The following is a 17,090-nucleotide window of genomic DNA, read 5'->3' as shown; positions in this document are numbered from 1 at the left end:
CTCTCTCAAATGTCAATATGCCTTGTATACTGTTGCTCAGGTTAGTTATCATTGTTCTAGTTCACAATGGAGCCCCTAGTTCTACTCTTCATACCCCTGATAACTCCTTTGACCCACCTCCAACTCATGCGGTGACCTCACCCATTACAACCAGCATGTCCAGAGATACAACCTCTCTCATCATCACCCAGTGCCTGGGCTTACCTCCGCTGTACCCGCACCCCACCATACCCCTGTCTGCGCATTATGCCCTGAATATATTCTACCATGCCCAGAAACCTGCTCCTCTTATTCTCTGTCCCCAACGCTCTAGGCGACCAGTTTTGATAGCCTTTAGCCGCACCCTCATCGTACTCCTTCTCTGTTCCGCGGGTGATGTGGAGGTAAACCCAGGCCCTGCATGTCCCCAGGCACCCTCATTTGTTGACTTCTGTGATCGAAAAAGCCTTGGTTTCATGCATGTCAACATCAGAAGCCTCCTCCCTAAGTTTGTTTTACTCACTGCTCTAGCACACTCTGCTAACCCTGATGTCCTTGCTGTGTCTGAATCCTGGCTCAGGAAGGCCACCAAAATTCAGAGATTTCCATACCCAACTATAACATCTTCCGTCAAGATAGAACTGCCAAAGGGGGAGGAGTTGCAGTCTACTGCAGAGATAGCCTGCAAAGTAATCTCATACTTTCCAGGTCCATACCCAAACAGTTCGAACTACTAATTTTGAAAATTACTCTCTCCAGAAATAAGTCTCTCACTGTTGCCGCCTGCTACCGACCCCCCTCAGCTCCCAGCTGTGCCCTGGACACCATTTGTGAATTGATCGCCCCCATCTAGCCTCAGAGTTTGTTCTGTTAGGTGACCTAAACTGGGATATGCTTAACACCCCGCCAGTCCTACAATCTAAGCTAGATGCCCTCAATCTCACACAAATCATCAAGGAACCCACCAGGTACAACCCTAACTCTGTAAACAAGGGCACCCTCATAGACGTCATCCTGACCAACTGGCCCTCCAAATACACCTCCGCTGTCTTCAACCAGGATCTCAGCGATCACTGCCTCATTGCCTGTATCCGCTACGGAGCCGCAGTCAAACGACCACCCCTCATCACTGTCAAACGCTCCCTAAAACACTTCTGTGAGCAGGCCTTTCTAATCGACCTGGCCCGGGTATCCTGGAAGGACATTGACCTCATCCCGTCAGTTGAGGATGCCTGGTCATTCTTTAAAAGTAACTTCCTCACCATTTTAGATAAGCATGCTCCGTTCAAAAAATGCAGAACTAAGAACAGATACAGCCCTTGGTTCACTCCAGACCTGACTGCCCTCGACCAGCACAAAAACATCCTGTGGCAGACTGCAATAGCATCAAATAGTCCCCGGGATATGCAACTGTTCAGGGAAGTCCGGGAACCAATACACGCAGTCAGTCAGGAAAGCTAAGGCCAGCTTCTTCAGGCAGAAGTTTGCATCCTGTAGCTCCAACTCCAAAAAGTTCTGGGACACTGTGAAGTCCATGGAGAACAAGAGCACATCCTCCCAGCTGCCCACTGCACTGAGGCTAGGTAACACGGTCACCACCGATAAATCCATGATTATCGAAAACTTCAATAAGCATTTCTCTACGGCTGGCCATGCCTTCCGCCTGGCTACTCCAACCTCGGCCAACAGCTCCGCCCCCGGCAGCTCCTCGCCCAAGCCTCTCCAGGTTCTCCTTTACCCAAATCCAGATAGCAGATGTTCTGAAAGAGCTGCAAAACCTGGACCCGTACAAATCAGCTGGGCTTGACAATCTGGACCCCTATTTCTGAAACTTTCCGCCGCCATTGTCGCAACCCCTATTACCAGCCTGTTCAACCTCTCTTTCATATCGTCTGAGATCCCTAAGGATTGGAAAGCTGCCGCAGTCATCCCCCTCTTCAAAGGGGGAGACACCCTGGACCCAAACTGTTACAGACCTATATCCATCCTGCCCTGCCTATCTAAGGTCTTCGAAAGCCAAGTCAACAAACAGGTCACTGACCATCTCGAATCCCACCGTACCTTCTCCGCTGTGCAATCTGGTTTCCGAGCCGGTCACGGGTGCACCTCAACCACACTCAAGGTACTAAACGATATCATAACAGCCATCGATAAAAGACAGTACTGTGAAGCCGTCTTCATTGACCTTGCCAAGGCTTTCGACTCTGTCAATCACCATATTCTTATCGGCAGACTCAGTAGCCTCGGTTTTTCGGATGACTGCCTTGCCTGGTTCACCAATTACTTTGCAGACAGAGTTCAGTGTGTCAAATCGGAGGGCATGCTGTCCGGTCCTCTGGCAGTCTCTATGGGGGTGCCACAGGGTTCAATTCTCGGGCCGACTCTTTTCTCTGTATATATCAATGATGTTGCTCTTGCTGCGGGCGATTCCCTGATCCACCTCTACGCAGACGACACCATTCTATATACTTTCGGCCCGTCATTGGACACTGTGCTATCTAACCTCCAAACAAGCTTCAATGCCATACAACACTCCTTCCGTGGCCTCCAACTGCTCTTAAACGCTAGTAAAACCAAATGCATGCTTTTCAACCGATCGCTGCCTGCACCCGCATGCCCGACTAGCATCACCACCCTGGATGGTTCCGACCTTGAATATGTGGACATCTATAAGTACCTAGGTGTCTGGCTAGACTGCAAACTCTCCTTCCAGACTCATATCAAACATCTCCAATCGAAAATCAAATCAAGAGTCGGCTTTCTATTCCGCAACAAAGCCTCCTTCACTCACGCCGCCAAGCTTACCCTAGTAAAACTGACTATCCTACCGATCCTCGACTTCGGCGATGTCATCTACAAAATGGCTTCCAACACTCTACTCAGCAAACTGGATGCAGTCTATCACAGTGCCATCCGTTTTGTCACTAAAGCACCTTATACCACCCACCACTGCGACCTGTATGCTCTAGTCGGCTGGCCCTCATTACATATTCGTCGCCAGACCCACTGGCTCCAGGTCATCTACAAGTCCATGCTAGGTAAAGCTCCGCCTTATCTCAGTTCACTGGTCACGATGGCAACACCCATCCGTAGCACGCGCTCCAGCAGGTGTATCTCACTGATCATCCCTAAAGCCAACACCTCATTTGGCCGCCTTTCGTTCCAGTACTCTGCTGCCTGTGACTAGAACGAATTGCAAAAATCGCTGAAGTTGGAGACTTTTATCTCCCTCACCAACTTCAAACATCAGCTATCTGAGCAGCTAACCGATCGCTGCTGCTGTACATAGTCTATTGGTAAATAGCCCACCCATTTTCACCTACCTCATCCCCATACTGTTTTTATTTATTTACTTTTCTGCTCTTTTGCACACCAATATCTCTACCTGTACATGACCATCTGATCATTTATCACTCCAGTGTTAATCTGCAAAATTGTAACTATTCACCTACCTCCTCATGCCTTTTGCACACATTGTATATAGACTCCCCCCTTTGTTTTCTACTGTGTTATTGACTTGTTAATTGTTTATTCCATGTGTAACTCTGTGTTGTCTGCTCACACTGCTATGCTTTATCTTGGCCAGGTCGCAGTTGCAAATGAGAACTTGTTCTCAACTAGCCTACCTGGTTAAATAAAGGTGAAATAAATAAAATAAATAAATAAATGGTAGAACTGATCAATTTCCTCTAGATGGACCAGCTGCAAAGTCAGAATTGGCTACTTTGTAAAAACGTTTCAACTTTTTTGGTAACTTTTTGGTCTTAATTTAAGGTTAGGGTTACACATATGGTTAGCAGTGTGGTTAGGGTTATGTTTAAATCATATTTTATGACTTTGTGGCTGTTCCAGCTACTAACCTGCACCTCTTAAGGGGAAAGTAATCAGATGACATTACTGAGTTTGGGTAATCCAAAAGTTCTTAATATTTTGGGACAAGTAACTATTAACCGTTAATGGAGTACATTTAGAAAGTAACCAACACAACCCAGTTCCTTAGCGACTGATTTCTTTACACGCTACTGACTGAGTCGATGCTGGTTCTTCCCTCTTCATTTACAGTGCCAGTTCGTCATCAAGCTGCTGTGGCTGTAAAATGCATCTGGGATAGACTCTGAGTGGTGTCTTGGAGAAGCAGAGATGGTCCGGGGAGAGACGGAGAACCCCCCGGTGGCGTCACACACCACATTCACACATCACACTTCATGCAAGGATGGATTCCCTCCGAGGCTTTGGCGACAGTAGGGACAGCATCAAGGGAGACCAGGAAAGAATTTGTTTACGTGCATGCATGTGTAAGTGTGTGTGAGTAGGTGGGGGAGGCTACAGTTGCACTGGGGGGTGGTATGGTAGAAAGATCCCCCCCCTCTCCCCTCTCCCCAAGAGGGGGTGCCATTGAGCTCTCCTGCCCTCCTTCCCTCCCGTCAACCCTCCCCCTGCTGTGGTGTGTGTCCACATGGGCCTGTGGGTGCCGAGTGCTGAGCTCTGCTCCCCATTGTGTTCTCATTTCCTGACAGGAAAAGAAGCGCTCGCTCATTTCACAAATAAAATGTAAAAAACTGAAACAGTAAGAAAGAAAGAGAAACAACCCAAACAGATCTAGCTGCCTGGCTCCTCTCCCTAACCCTTGAGGCCTTCCAGAAGTCTTAGAGCATCTCATATATTCTAATGCGCCGCACTTCATGCTCTGCCTTGTGTATAAGGAACAGAGGGAGCAGAAATATTGACTTTTTCCCTCTCCTTCCCCCTATGGGGAGAGCTGAAATGCTTGTGTACTGTGTCTCTGTATCTGACAATCTGTACTTTGAATCTCGCCGGGTCTCCATTTAGTCATTTGTTTTGCTCCCTAATAAAGCAGTCAACACTACTGCTTTCACATGAGGAGCCATTTCTGAGATCTGGAACACCGTTATCTCTCATCCAGCTGATGCTCATGGAAAATAAAGTGGAAGCCCCAAATTCCTGAGATGATAAGTTGGGTCTTCGCGAAGGTCAGGGACTTCTCCTGTCCTTGCCAATCGCCCTATTCATCCACAGAGGAGATAAATTAAAATGGCTGCAGGAGACTCAGGCTGGTGCCTGTGAGCCGGGCCCGTGTGATGTGGGGGGAGTAGTGGGTATTTTTAAACCTGGGGTGATTTAAACAGGGGCGATTAACTCCGTCAATAATAGGCCTGGGGGCCCTCACAAATTGCTCGCTCCAACCACAATGAACGCTAATGGGCCAGACAGGCTGCGGTGCGGTTCCGCCCTGCCTGAGAGAGGTGTACAGGGAGCCGTCTTTCCAGCCCCTTTAACTTCATGAAATTTATATGGCACTCCTTGCTGCTGAATTATAAAGAAGTGCTTTTAGTCGCTGAAGCAGCGTCTTTATTGGGAGGCGTCGGCGATAGACATTTTGAGGGTTCGAGGGTGACAGATATTTGAAGCAAGGAAAATCTTTAAAATAGCCGGCATTACTGTACTTTCTTTCCATTCTGTCTTCTTTTCTTAAATCGCACCATCTACACTCTGTTTCATATTAGGGATTTCCTGTCCAGGGGTCTATATATAGGCCTATATAGCAAGGCAGAGCCGGGCTGATAACAGCCACTGACCAATTACTGAGTCATGGCACGCAGTAGCAGCTAGGAGTTTTATTTAGCAGCCATTTAGAGGGCAGCCAAATTCTTGGGCCTCTCAGTGAGAGAGTGGGCTTTGTTTTAGGAGATCCAGAGCACTTAACAAAATAATACTTTAAGAGCCGACAGGAATAGGAATATAATTAAGTGGTGACTAATTACTGTCAGGGATAAGAAGCTGACTGGGGTGCTGGGTGTAACATGGCAACACAATGGTGCTCATAGAAAGCATTGTGGAGCGTTGGGAGACATGTGATCATCAAAGTGATCAAAACGACAGTTTGATTTCAAGGCGCACGCCTAAGACTACAATGTACAGTTTGCGTTTCCCTGAAGGGATTTCTCAAATAATCAAATATCTCAGTACAGTGGAATTAACTTAATAATACCCATTAGATGAGTTGAAAGTAATAGAATTTCTTTGAGCATGAGAGAAATTTGTTGTAAACACAAATGAGGTAGCAAACAACCAATCAAAATAAAGGTGTACCACATGGCTTCTTTTTCTAACAATGTATTTAATTGTTGCACAAAGTAACACTGCATAGTACAGGTAAATCCTCCTGGAACAGGAAAACCAGAAACAGGACCATGACTCATGGGTCAGACGACTAGTGATGTTCTAGTATCATTTCTGTCTTAAGTAACCTACTGTCTTTTTCTGGAATTGAAAGGCACTGTATACAAAATAGTGTACTGCACATGAAAAAATACACTGGTTGGTGTCCATGAGAATGCAGAGAACTCCAAACATAACATATAAAGGGAGTAGCAGGCCTTTTAATTATGTTCAGACTAAACTCAAAACATTTTATATCATGAATTAGTGAGGTAGACTCACAAATGCATGCTCCGAATTAAAAATGCAATCTGACAGTGGCTAAATGTTACAGTCCTCCATCATTACCAAATTAAATATGCACTAAGCAAGACAGAGGACACATTTGCAGTCGACAAACACTTATCATGCATCTGTCCCCTAAAATAGTTGACAGATTTATGGATGTCACTTTGTTTGGATGAGACATTGCTGCCTGTCAAGAATGAAAGTGCCTCAAGCCAACATGAACACCAGTGTGACCACATCAGTGCCTATTCTAAAAATGTATTCTAATTGATTCATAGGATTGAATTGAAATCCTTTCCTGATTTGACAAAGATTAAAAGTGAATTGACTGTAGTAATTCAGGCAGTGCCTCCAGCCGAGGCAGGCCCCAGCAGTAGCAGTATAGCAACGGAGGCACTCAGAGGAGTCAGGCTGGGCCTGTTCAGATGCTCTCCATAAAGCCCTCACATCGCTAAGCCCTTATTTACTGCAGGAGTGGCACTTGAGGAGGAATTAAGAGCTGGCGCCAGAAACACAGCGCTCACTCCCACACCCCTCCTCCCTGCCTCAAGTCTCACAGCTCACATTATTATCATTAAAGTCCCCTAAATCAATTCTGAAGTTACCATACTTTCAGAGCAGTGCAAGGGGCGCTCTCAGGACAAAATGTTAAATCGGCAGGGCCGCTCTTCCCTGTGGCTGGCCTAGGCTGTCAGGGCGCATTGTCAGGGTCAGGGATTTAAACCCGCCGCGGTCATAGTGGGCATTGCACCCCCACCCTGCACACCCTTCAGAATAGAGGGTTAAAGCGCTATTGCCATCAGCCGCCCGCAACCTCACCCCCCCTGTCCACCCGCGAATCAGCCCTTGGTGTAAACTGGCTCATTTACTCTCATCCACACCCCCGTGCTCACATTTCTGAGGCAATGATACCACAATATCTCACACACAGACACACAGAAAGTCAGAGATTCAGTACAAGAGACAATTGGCAACATGTTTCTCCCATTGGCAAATCATTATTCAGGAGGCCAATTGCATTCATTTTAGCAGATATCAAAGGGAGCTTTGCATCAGACGATGTGACACATAGACATACAGGGGAGGTGGGGGGTTATGAAACAGAGAAAGGCATGTCTGCCTGGAGTTTAAGACTGAAGCTCTGATCAGGAGCAGTTTGGCTGGAATATTTTAAGGGGATGCAATTTAAACATGGCTGGGAGCTAGAGAGCCTCATAAAAGGACACAAATAATAGACTCCCCTGGCGAGGGCTCCACTGGGGAAGGGAAGGCTCCTCCAGCAGGAGAGCAGAGCAGCCAGCCAGCAGAAGTCTAGCCAGGCAGAGACAGCACATGTCAGCCTTTATGGAGTGTGTCAGGGGGCCACTGTCTCCCCGCAAAAACAAAATGTCCACCATCCCTCACAACATACACGATGTACAGTAGGCTACACACAAACACACATCCTTAAATCGATAAAGGAAAGCTAGGTATTAAATGTTCTAGAGTTTTAAATAGCACTCACCTCTGCTTGGAAGCCCTTTAGCAATGGAGCTACCTGCTTTCGCAGATCCTGCAAGACAAAAAAAGAAGGAAAAGGATTAGCATCGCATAACAATGCTACCTTGTGGGAGAGCAAAACACAATACATTCTCATACGGTGAAAATGGCCACATTCTCTGTTTCCACAGTCTTTAACACCTTGGTCATTGACTTTCATCACCACAGTATTGAGCAGAAACCTCTTACAAACTAACCATATATTTAGTTTAGCAAAGCCAGGCCCCATTTTCACTACATTCTCTCTGCGAGGCAAAATCCCTACTGTCAACTCTGATGGATGAGGGAGAGTGTTGCCTTTTGTTCCCAGATACGGAGCATAGAAACACATTAAACATATGAAAATGGGGATCCTGATTTGTCCAAACCCTCCCAGAGGGAAGGTTTGTTCTCTGGGAAAAGGAGGAAGAAAAACAAAACAGAGTATCACCTTGTGCTGCCCTTGAATGAGAGCAGAGGACGCTGTGCTTAAAGGAAAAGCGCGTGGCATACATTTACTCTCCCTCTCACCCTCTCTCGCCATGACTCAGTTGTTTCTGGTTAAATTACCATTCAAGCAAAAACAGAAAAACGTAGAGACGGTTCATGCAAATGTGGGCTCTGTTCATTAATTCACTTCTAAAAGTAATGTTAGGCCTGAAAAATTGTCCAGCTTCAACAGCCGACTATTTCTAGAGAGTTATTTGTCTGTTTAACTTGGGAGAAACTGGGTTGAGTCTCGAATCTGTGACGGATGAAAATAAAAGTCCCATACACAAGTGAATTTACAAAGTCTCCAATCAAAACAAACGTTGTTCCGACCTTACTCAAGCAATGATGAATCTTACCTTGGGCAACCTACAGTGGAGCGACGCGACACCTCACCATTAAAGTATATCTGATTATGGCCAATTTCAAGGTCTCTTTTCATTTCAACAGAGCGTGTTTGATCATAAAATGTCATTAAATGCGCCCCTGAATAAATCTCAGCTGGGCACAAAAAGGCCTTACATGAGGCCTCCCTATAGGAATGCACAGCATGCTCCAAAACAGAACTGACCACTGAAACCGAGTTAGCAGCAGCCAGTTAGTGGAATGCAATGCATTTACACACATGTGCACACACACCAAGTACACTCCTAAAAGACTGGCCCACATTAGCCAAGTGGACATTTCAGTCACCCTCAGGATACAGTATAGGTGTACTCTGACACTTGCAGAACACATGCACAGCACATGGGGGGTCCTGTGACACAGTAGAACCTCTGTAACCTATTACTGAAACCGGGTGTCAATTGTGAAATGTACAAAATGCATGAAGGGCCATATATTTTAAGCTGACCAACCCTAACTTGCAGGGTAGACATTACAACTGTGTGAAATGTAGAGCTCTTAAATGCCTATGGGTTTCTGTTGTATCCTCTTCCCCATCTCTCCTCTCGTTTTACTTTCTCTCCCTCCACATTGATGTGTGTAAGTGTGCCTCCTATGACTGACTGATGTTTACACCAGTCTCCCCCGCTCTTCCCTTCCCCTCCCTCCCTCCCTCCCTCCCTCCCTCCCTCCCTCCCTCCCTCCCTCCCTCCCTCCCTCCCTCCCCCCTTCAACTAGGGAGCCTCTATGGAAGACTCTGGGGACTGGCTGACCCAGACCATACCATGCTGTGCTAAGCTAACATTAGCGCGATGCTAGGTAGGTACCTAGTGTGCTGGACTTTTCCCAGTCCCCTGGAGGGAGCAGCTGAGCCCGCTGATCTCCCGTCGCCACTGGCTACCGTACAGATCACCTTTATGAAGGGGCCACATGACAGAAAGGAAACATCGCTCAACATCTGGTTTCAACATAACACTCCTGCCCCGGCCAAGAGAACTCCAAAGTCTTTCTGGATCTCGACAGGGAAACACACGCACACACTGCTCGAGATCTGCAAATGCAATTGCCCCAAATTTGATATACAGAGAGCCCCACTGCATAAAAATGATCTTTACTCTGACGGATAAAAGGCTAGACCAAGTGACCAATAAAAGCTAACCCAGTAAACACTGATCTTCAGGACACACAAGGTTCACAAGGGGTTCAGATGGAGGGAGCAGGTCCATGAAAACCACATGGAAATGCAATTTGTACCTATACATACATATACTGAACCAAAAATATAACCGAACACGCACCAATTTCAAAGATTTTACTGAGTTACAGTTCATATAAGGAAATCAGTCAATTGATATAAATTCATTAGGCCCTAATCTATGGATTTCACATGACTGGGAATACAGATATGCATCTGACTGGGCAGGGGTGCAGACATGGGTGGGCTGTGCCCAGTCAGATGCATAACTGTATTCCCAGTCATGTGAAATCCATAGATTAGGGCCAATCATAATTCATTTCCCCCCACAAAAGGGCTTTATTACAGACAGAAATACTCCTCAGCACCCCCACTCCCCACCAGACAATCTCACAGGGGAAGAAGCCGGGTGTGGAGGTCCTGGGCTGCCATAGTTACATGTGGTCTGGGGTTGTGAGGCCGGTTAGACGTACTGCCAAATTCTTTAAAACAGTGGTTCCCAAACGTTTATAGTCCCGTACCCCTTCAAACAATCAACCTCTAGCTGCGTACCCCCTCTATAACCAGGGTCAGCACACTCTCAAATGTTGTTTTTTGCCATCATTGTAAGCCTGCCACACACACTATACAATATGTTTAATAAACATAAGAATGACTTTTTGTCCCAACCTGGCTCGTGGGAAGTGAAAATGAGCTCTTATAGGACCAGGGCACATATAATAATATACTAATAACAATCAATAATTTTGCTCTTTATTTAACCAGCTTACATATTAAACCTTATTTGTTCATTGAAAATTGTGAATAACTCACCATAGGTTAATGAGAAGGGTGTGCTTGAAAGGATGCACATAACTCTGCAATGGTGGGTTGTATTGGAGAGAGTCTCAGACTTAAATCATTTTCATTTTAGTTTTCATGCTAGTGAGGGCTGAGAATCCACTCTCACATAGGTACGTGGTTGCGAAGGGCATCAGTGTCTTAACAGCGCGATTTGCCAAGGCAGGATACTCTGAGCACAGCCCAATCCAGAAATCTGGCATTGGCTTCTGATGCATTTGTGGCTTGAATGGGAGCAAGTTCCCGCAGCAGTGTTCCAACATCTAGTGGAAAGCCTTCCCAGAAGAGTGGAGGCTGTTACAGCAGCAAAGGGGGAACCAACTCCATATTAATGCCCATGATTTTGGAATGAGATGTTCAATGAGCAGGTCTCCACATACTTTTGGTCATGTAGTGTACATCACCTCTCAAACTAAAAGGGATTGTTATGGTGGTTGCATTTCTTTTTAATTCTCCACCACCAGGGAGCTCCCTGTCTTGGAAACCGGCCCAGATCTCCAGGGAGGCAAGCCTGCAGGTCCATAACACAAACACACTACAATCACAAGGAATCCTCAGAGAGCTGGAGGGAGCAGTGGGAGAGAGAACGTGAGAAGGGGGAAAAGGAGGGGAGAGAAAGAGGGTGAGAAGTGTAAGAAGGTAGGAGAAGAGGACAAGAGTCTGATACCACAATGAGTTTACAAGCTTTACTTCAGACATGGCCTTCCTCAGGGATCCCTCCACTGGATGCCTGACACTACTTAACCAATTACCTTCTTAGCACAATGGCTACATTAACACAATTTCTTCTAGGCTAGACTTTCTTTACCCCAGTGACGGTCAGGGACATAGACAATGGCTTCTTTTCATATTCAGCTTTTAAGTAACCCTCGCTCCCCTTTTAATGGTCGACCCACTGAGTGGCCCTCGCTTTGTGTTTGAGTGCATTGGACCTGTGTGGTCATTGTTCAATGAAATAAGCAGCGTACAGTGGAGACCCGGAGGGTGTACTACTCGGGCCTATGAGCTCTCATCTCTATAGTGGAGAGCAGTGATGCGTGGAGAGAGAAAGGGCTACAGCATTAGTCTATGTCATGAAATTGAGAGAGAAAGTGCCTGGGTTTGGTAATATTGCAGCATTTGTGTCATTTAAGGTTTTTTTGTCCTGAGTTGAGTGTTTCAAGCGAGGGCACTTGGTCTTTAGAGGGCAGAACATAGCATGTCTAGTCATTGAGGGTGGAGAGCCGCTCTCCCTCCATTTGTTCCTATGGTTTCTTTCTCTGTCCCTGCCATTGGGTTAGCACAGTGGACGGATTTCTCGCGCTCTTACTTTCTCCGTCTTTCTCTCCACACCTACCTCTACCCTCCTTTGTCACTGGGTTGCTGTAGCACAATGGCAGTTCTCTCTCTTTTGACCGGTCCCTGCCACTGGGTCTGTGAGCCAAGCGGCTGCTTGCCAAGCCTCACGCTGGCTGTGGCCTGGCCTGGCCGAGCACAGGCAGGGGAGCCTAACCCCTGTGTCTGGTCTGAGGCTGGCTACAGGAGGAGATGAGTCGGCGGTCAGGGACAAGGGAGCTTGTGACTCAGCCACTGCCCAGTACATCAACACCCGCGAGAGGGGGACCCGCTGGCCCAGACATGACAGAGGGCAAGTAGAGGAAACACAAGAGGATGAGCCAGCAAATCAAAGAGGGAGGTAGGGAGTGAGAGAAACAGAGATTGAGATAGACTGAAGAATAAGATCAAAAGATACGGGAGAATATGAATGCGTATACACTGATGTATACACTGATCTCTTATAGAGATATTGGAGAGACAGATGGGAGATATTTTTTACCAGATCATCCAGAAGAACTGGGCCATGCCTTTCCGCGAAAACATTCCCCAGTCCCGGCCAGCCCCCCGACCCAACACACACAAACCGCTCAATGCATCTTTAATCCAGGGCCGTGAATAGAGGAGGGCTGCGTCTGACGCTCTAGGCCTCTGTTCCTCCTACCACTGGGGTTCTGTCTCTTTCTTTTCCCTACCCTCACTGTCTCTCTGTCTTTCACTTTCATTTTCTCCCTCTCTCTTCGATGATTGCCTTGCGCTGGCTAAGGAGCTCTTCATGTAGGCTGTGTTACGGAGAGAAAGGAAACCGGGGTCCTGATGCCGAGCAACTGAGCTGCCCGTGTTGCTGCCTGCCTGCCGCAGTGTGTGTCTGCTGAACCGTGTGAGTGTGAGGGCGGTACATCATCACCAGTGAGCACATACACACATCAAACTGCAGCCTCACTGTTAGGTTATGCCTATGCTAATGTCTACCTTTTATAGATAAGTGGATAAATGGTATACACTAAGGTATTGTAACATTTACAATATACTCAATACTTGCAAATCCATGTATGAAGGACTTATCAAAGTCTAAACTGCGCAATTAAATTGATTGTAACTAGCCTCTTGGCTAAGAGGGAAGGAAAATGACATGTAAATGTATTTCCTTCCCCAGGTAACTTCTGATGGACTGACATGAACACAGTTATCTCAGACATATTCACCTATCCAAACGGAGAGCATTATATTCTCTTTCCCATTGGACAGAGTCCCAGGGAGAACAGGAACGTGTAAACAGGAGAAGGTCAGATTTAGGGTTATGAAACTTTCTGTTCCTGCACTAACGTCTCCACTCCCATTGCATCGAAGGCTAAAAACACCACGGGTTCTCTTACTCCATCTCTCTCTCTGAGGGTTAAGTAGTGGGTAAATTCTCCACCTCCATGGTTTGATGGGGACAGGCTGACCCTTGCTTGTCACTCCCTGAAGATTGGTTGCACAGAGCCCATCTGACAAAGACAGAAGACATTACCCTGCTTATTATTCCAGGGGGCCCGGGCAGGCCAGGCTGGGCGCCACACAGCTAGGCTACCCCTCCTACACCTCGGCAGCACAAAGAGGGAGCAGGGAGCGGGAAGCAGTGATGAATGAGAGAAGACCCCAATGATAAGAGAAACGCTGTCCGCCCTCCACCACTATAGGAAATAGAACCGCGCCACTTCTAGGAGAGCACCAATTATGGAGCTCACCCCTCTCAATGACCCCCCGCAGCCATTCACCCCCCTGATAGCAGACACTTTACAAGTCGTTTTACAAAAGACGTTTTACACACAACCTTGGATGTCAAACATTTTACGGGTTATTTTACTAATGGTGTCTCAAGTAGCAGGCACTTGACGGAGTAAACTAGGCCTACTCTACAAACCCCATCACAATTCCAGGTTGTTGTTCAACTTACAGACACAGTCACTTTATGAGTTGTGGTTAGACAGACAACATTTTACAGAATATCTGAAACCATTATTATTTTACAAACATTGGCCCAACAGCAGACGCTTTACAAACACTATCCTGATACTAGACGCTTTACAAACACTATCCTGATACTAGACGCTTTACAAACACTATCCTGATACTAGACGCTTTACAAACACTATCCTGATACTAGACGCTTTACAAACACTATCCTGATACTAGACTCTAGACCCCCAGACACAGACTCAATCAGTTTACAATCAATAGACAAATTCTCCCCCCACTGCTCTGCAAACACCGTCCACCGTTCCCCATCTGGAGGAGGCCAGATCCACTCACAATTAAGGGCCAGGCTTTTTGACCTCGCTTCATTGCCCTCCTGCCAAAGGCCAACAACCATTAGGGCAGACAGGGGGGAAAGAGCCTGGTGTGGGAAACTCCGGACATTAAGTATACCGCTCCTAACCTTGTCACAGAAAATGACCAACCGTGGCTAAATCTGTATTTGATAACATGTGAGACCAAAAAGAGAGAAACATGAGGAGTTTAAGGATGAATCCAACTCACTACTGTGGTTGTAAATTGATACGTAACGAACAGGAGAGTTGAGGGTGTGGGGTAGTGTCAGGGTCAAGTGGAATGGGGAGGGGGTACGTGAGAGCCGGCCAAAGACACATGCACACCCACCCCCCGTCCCCCTGCTACCCTCTCCTGCCCCTGACGCTTGTCTGGGAATGAGGTCATGACTCTCCCATAGTCCCTCACACAAAAGGCTGCAGTGTCGGTGTTGCCCCGTCGGTACCCAGAGCCAGCCAGCCTCATGGCCAGCCTCTTTTCCACACAGACGTTACACTGGGCTGGGCCACCATCCACCTCAAAGCTCCACACAATACCATTGATCACCGCCGCTCCCAATAGAGAGACACCCATCCTCATCCCCTGCCCCCACAACACACCACAAACAAAACAAAAGCTGTCCAATTCTCAAGATAGGTTTTTGAATGGCAGGGTTCTTCTGATATAGGAGTATAGGGTTTCATTGTCCTCTGGGATTGGAGTGGAATTCCAACTGAAACCAGACCAGGGAGGGACAACTGTGCTTTTCACACCTTTACCAGGTTCTATTGTGGGCCCTTGGCTTGCCCTTCTTGGATGACTGAGCATGATAGCCACTGAAATAATTTGACTTAACAGGGGTTCTATTGCTAGAGAAGGACACGGCACCAGCAGCTTATGCAAACCCTGGTTACAATCAGCTGCCTTGATTAAAAAAAAGAGTAAAATAAAGTAAAATAACAGAAGTGCTCCAAAGACAAATTATAGTGGATCCACCATTTTACAGACATCGCCTGACGACTCATACTGAATATAATTCCACTGCCATATATAGCAGAACGACAGATTTTCACCTTGTCAGCTCAGGGGATCCAATCTTGCAACCTTACAGTTAACTAGTCCAACGCTATAACGACTTGCCTCTCTCTAGTTGCACTCCACAAGGAGACTGCCTGTTACGCGAATGCAGTAAGCCAAGGTAAGTTGCTTGCTAGCATGAAACTTATCTTATAAAAAACAATCAATCATAATCACTAGTTAACTACACATGGTTGATGATATTACTAGATATTATCTAGCGTGTCCTGAGTTGCATATAATCTGACTGAGCATACAAGCATACAAGTATCTAAGTATCTGACTGAGCGATGGTAGGCAGAAGCAGGTGCATAAACATTCATTCAAACAGCACTTTCGTGCGTTTTGCCAGCAGCTCTTCGTTGTGCGTCAAGCATTGCGCTGTTTATGAATTCAAGCCTATCAACTCCCGAGATGAGGCTGGTGTAACCGAAGTGAAATGGCTAGCTAGTTAGCGCGCGCTAATAACATACAATAGTCAAAGGTAATAATATAATAATATATTAATAATAAGATAATAATATATTCTCCAGCACCAATTAGAAATGAAATACAAATGGTATAGAGGGAAATAGTCCTATAATTCCTATAATAACTACAACCTAAAACTTCTTACCTGGGAATATTGAAGACTCATGTTAAAAGGAACCACCAGCTTTCATTTGTTCTCATGTTCTGAGCAAGGAACTGAAACGTTAGCTTTCTTACATGGCACATATTGCATTTTTACTTTCTTCTCCAACACTTTGTTTTTGCATTATTTAAACCAAATTGAACATGTTTCATTATTTACTTGAGGCTAAATTGATTTTAATGATGCATTATATTAAGTTAAAATAAGTGTTCATTCAGTATTGTTGTAATTGTCATTATTACAAATAAATACATTTTTAAAAATCGTCCGATTAATCGGTATCGGCTTTCTTGGTCCTCCAATAATCGGTATTGGCGTTGAAAAATCATATTCGGTCGACTTCTAGTCTGAACCCCGCCCTGTGCAACTGAGTCCTGGACTTCCTGATGGCCCACCCCCAGGTGGTGAAGGTAAGAAACAACACCTCCACTTCATTGATCCTCAACATAGGGGCCCCACAAGGGTGCGTGCTCAGCCCACTCCTGTACTCCCTGTTCACCCATGACTGCGTGGCCACACACGCCTCCAACTCAATCATCAAGTTTGCAGACAACACAACCATACTACTATGGTTGTGTTGTCTGCAAACTTGATGATTGAGTTGATTACTTGATTACCAATAATAGCCTGATTACCAATAATGATGAGACAGCCTACAGTTGAGGAGGTGAGGGCCAGGAATATAACCTCTCCCTCAACAAAACAAAGAAGCTGATCGTGGATTTCAGGAAACAGCAGAGGGAGCAGGCCCCTATCCACATTTACGGGAGAGCAGTGGAGAAGGTGGAAAGCCTTAAGTTCCTCTGTGTACACATAACTGACGATCTGAAATGGTCCACCCACACAGACAGTGTAATGAAGAAGGCGCAACAGCGACTCTTCAACCTCAGGAGGCTGAAG

The 17,090-nt window shown here is 46.3% G+C and overlaps 1 protein-coding gene across 6 annotated transcripts in view; it reads right to left on the bottom strand.

Annotated features, from left to right (window-relative positions):
• Positions 1 to 17,090, bottom strand: part of LOC112229108 (homeobox protein cut-like 1) — a 227,154-nt gene that overhangs the window by 117,285 nt on the left and 92,779 nt on the right. For all 6 annotated transcript variants that reach the window (XM_042309689.1, XM_042309690.1, XM_042309694.1 and 3 more), the window contains exon 3: positions 7,952 to 7,999. In XM_042309689.1, coding sequence (XP_042165623.1) covers positions 7,952 to 7,999 — 48 coding nt within the window. The remainder of the gene's footprint in view (positions 1 to 7,951; positions 8,000 to 17,090) is intronic.

The sequence above is a fragment of the Oncorhynchus tshawytscha genome, linkage group LG30, assembly GCF_018296145.1.
Source record: "Oncorhynchus tshawytscha isolate Ot180627B linkage group LG30, Otsh_v2.0, whole genome shotgun sequence".
Classification (NCBI taxonomy): domain Eukaryota; kingdom Metazoa; phylum Chordata; class Actinopteri; order Salmoniformes; family Salmonidae; genus Oncorhynchus; species Oncorhynchus tshawytscha.
This window is presented reverse-complemented; position numbering and strand designations above follow the sequence as displayed.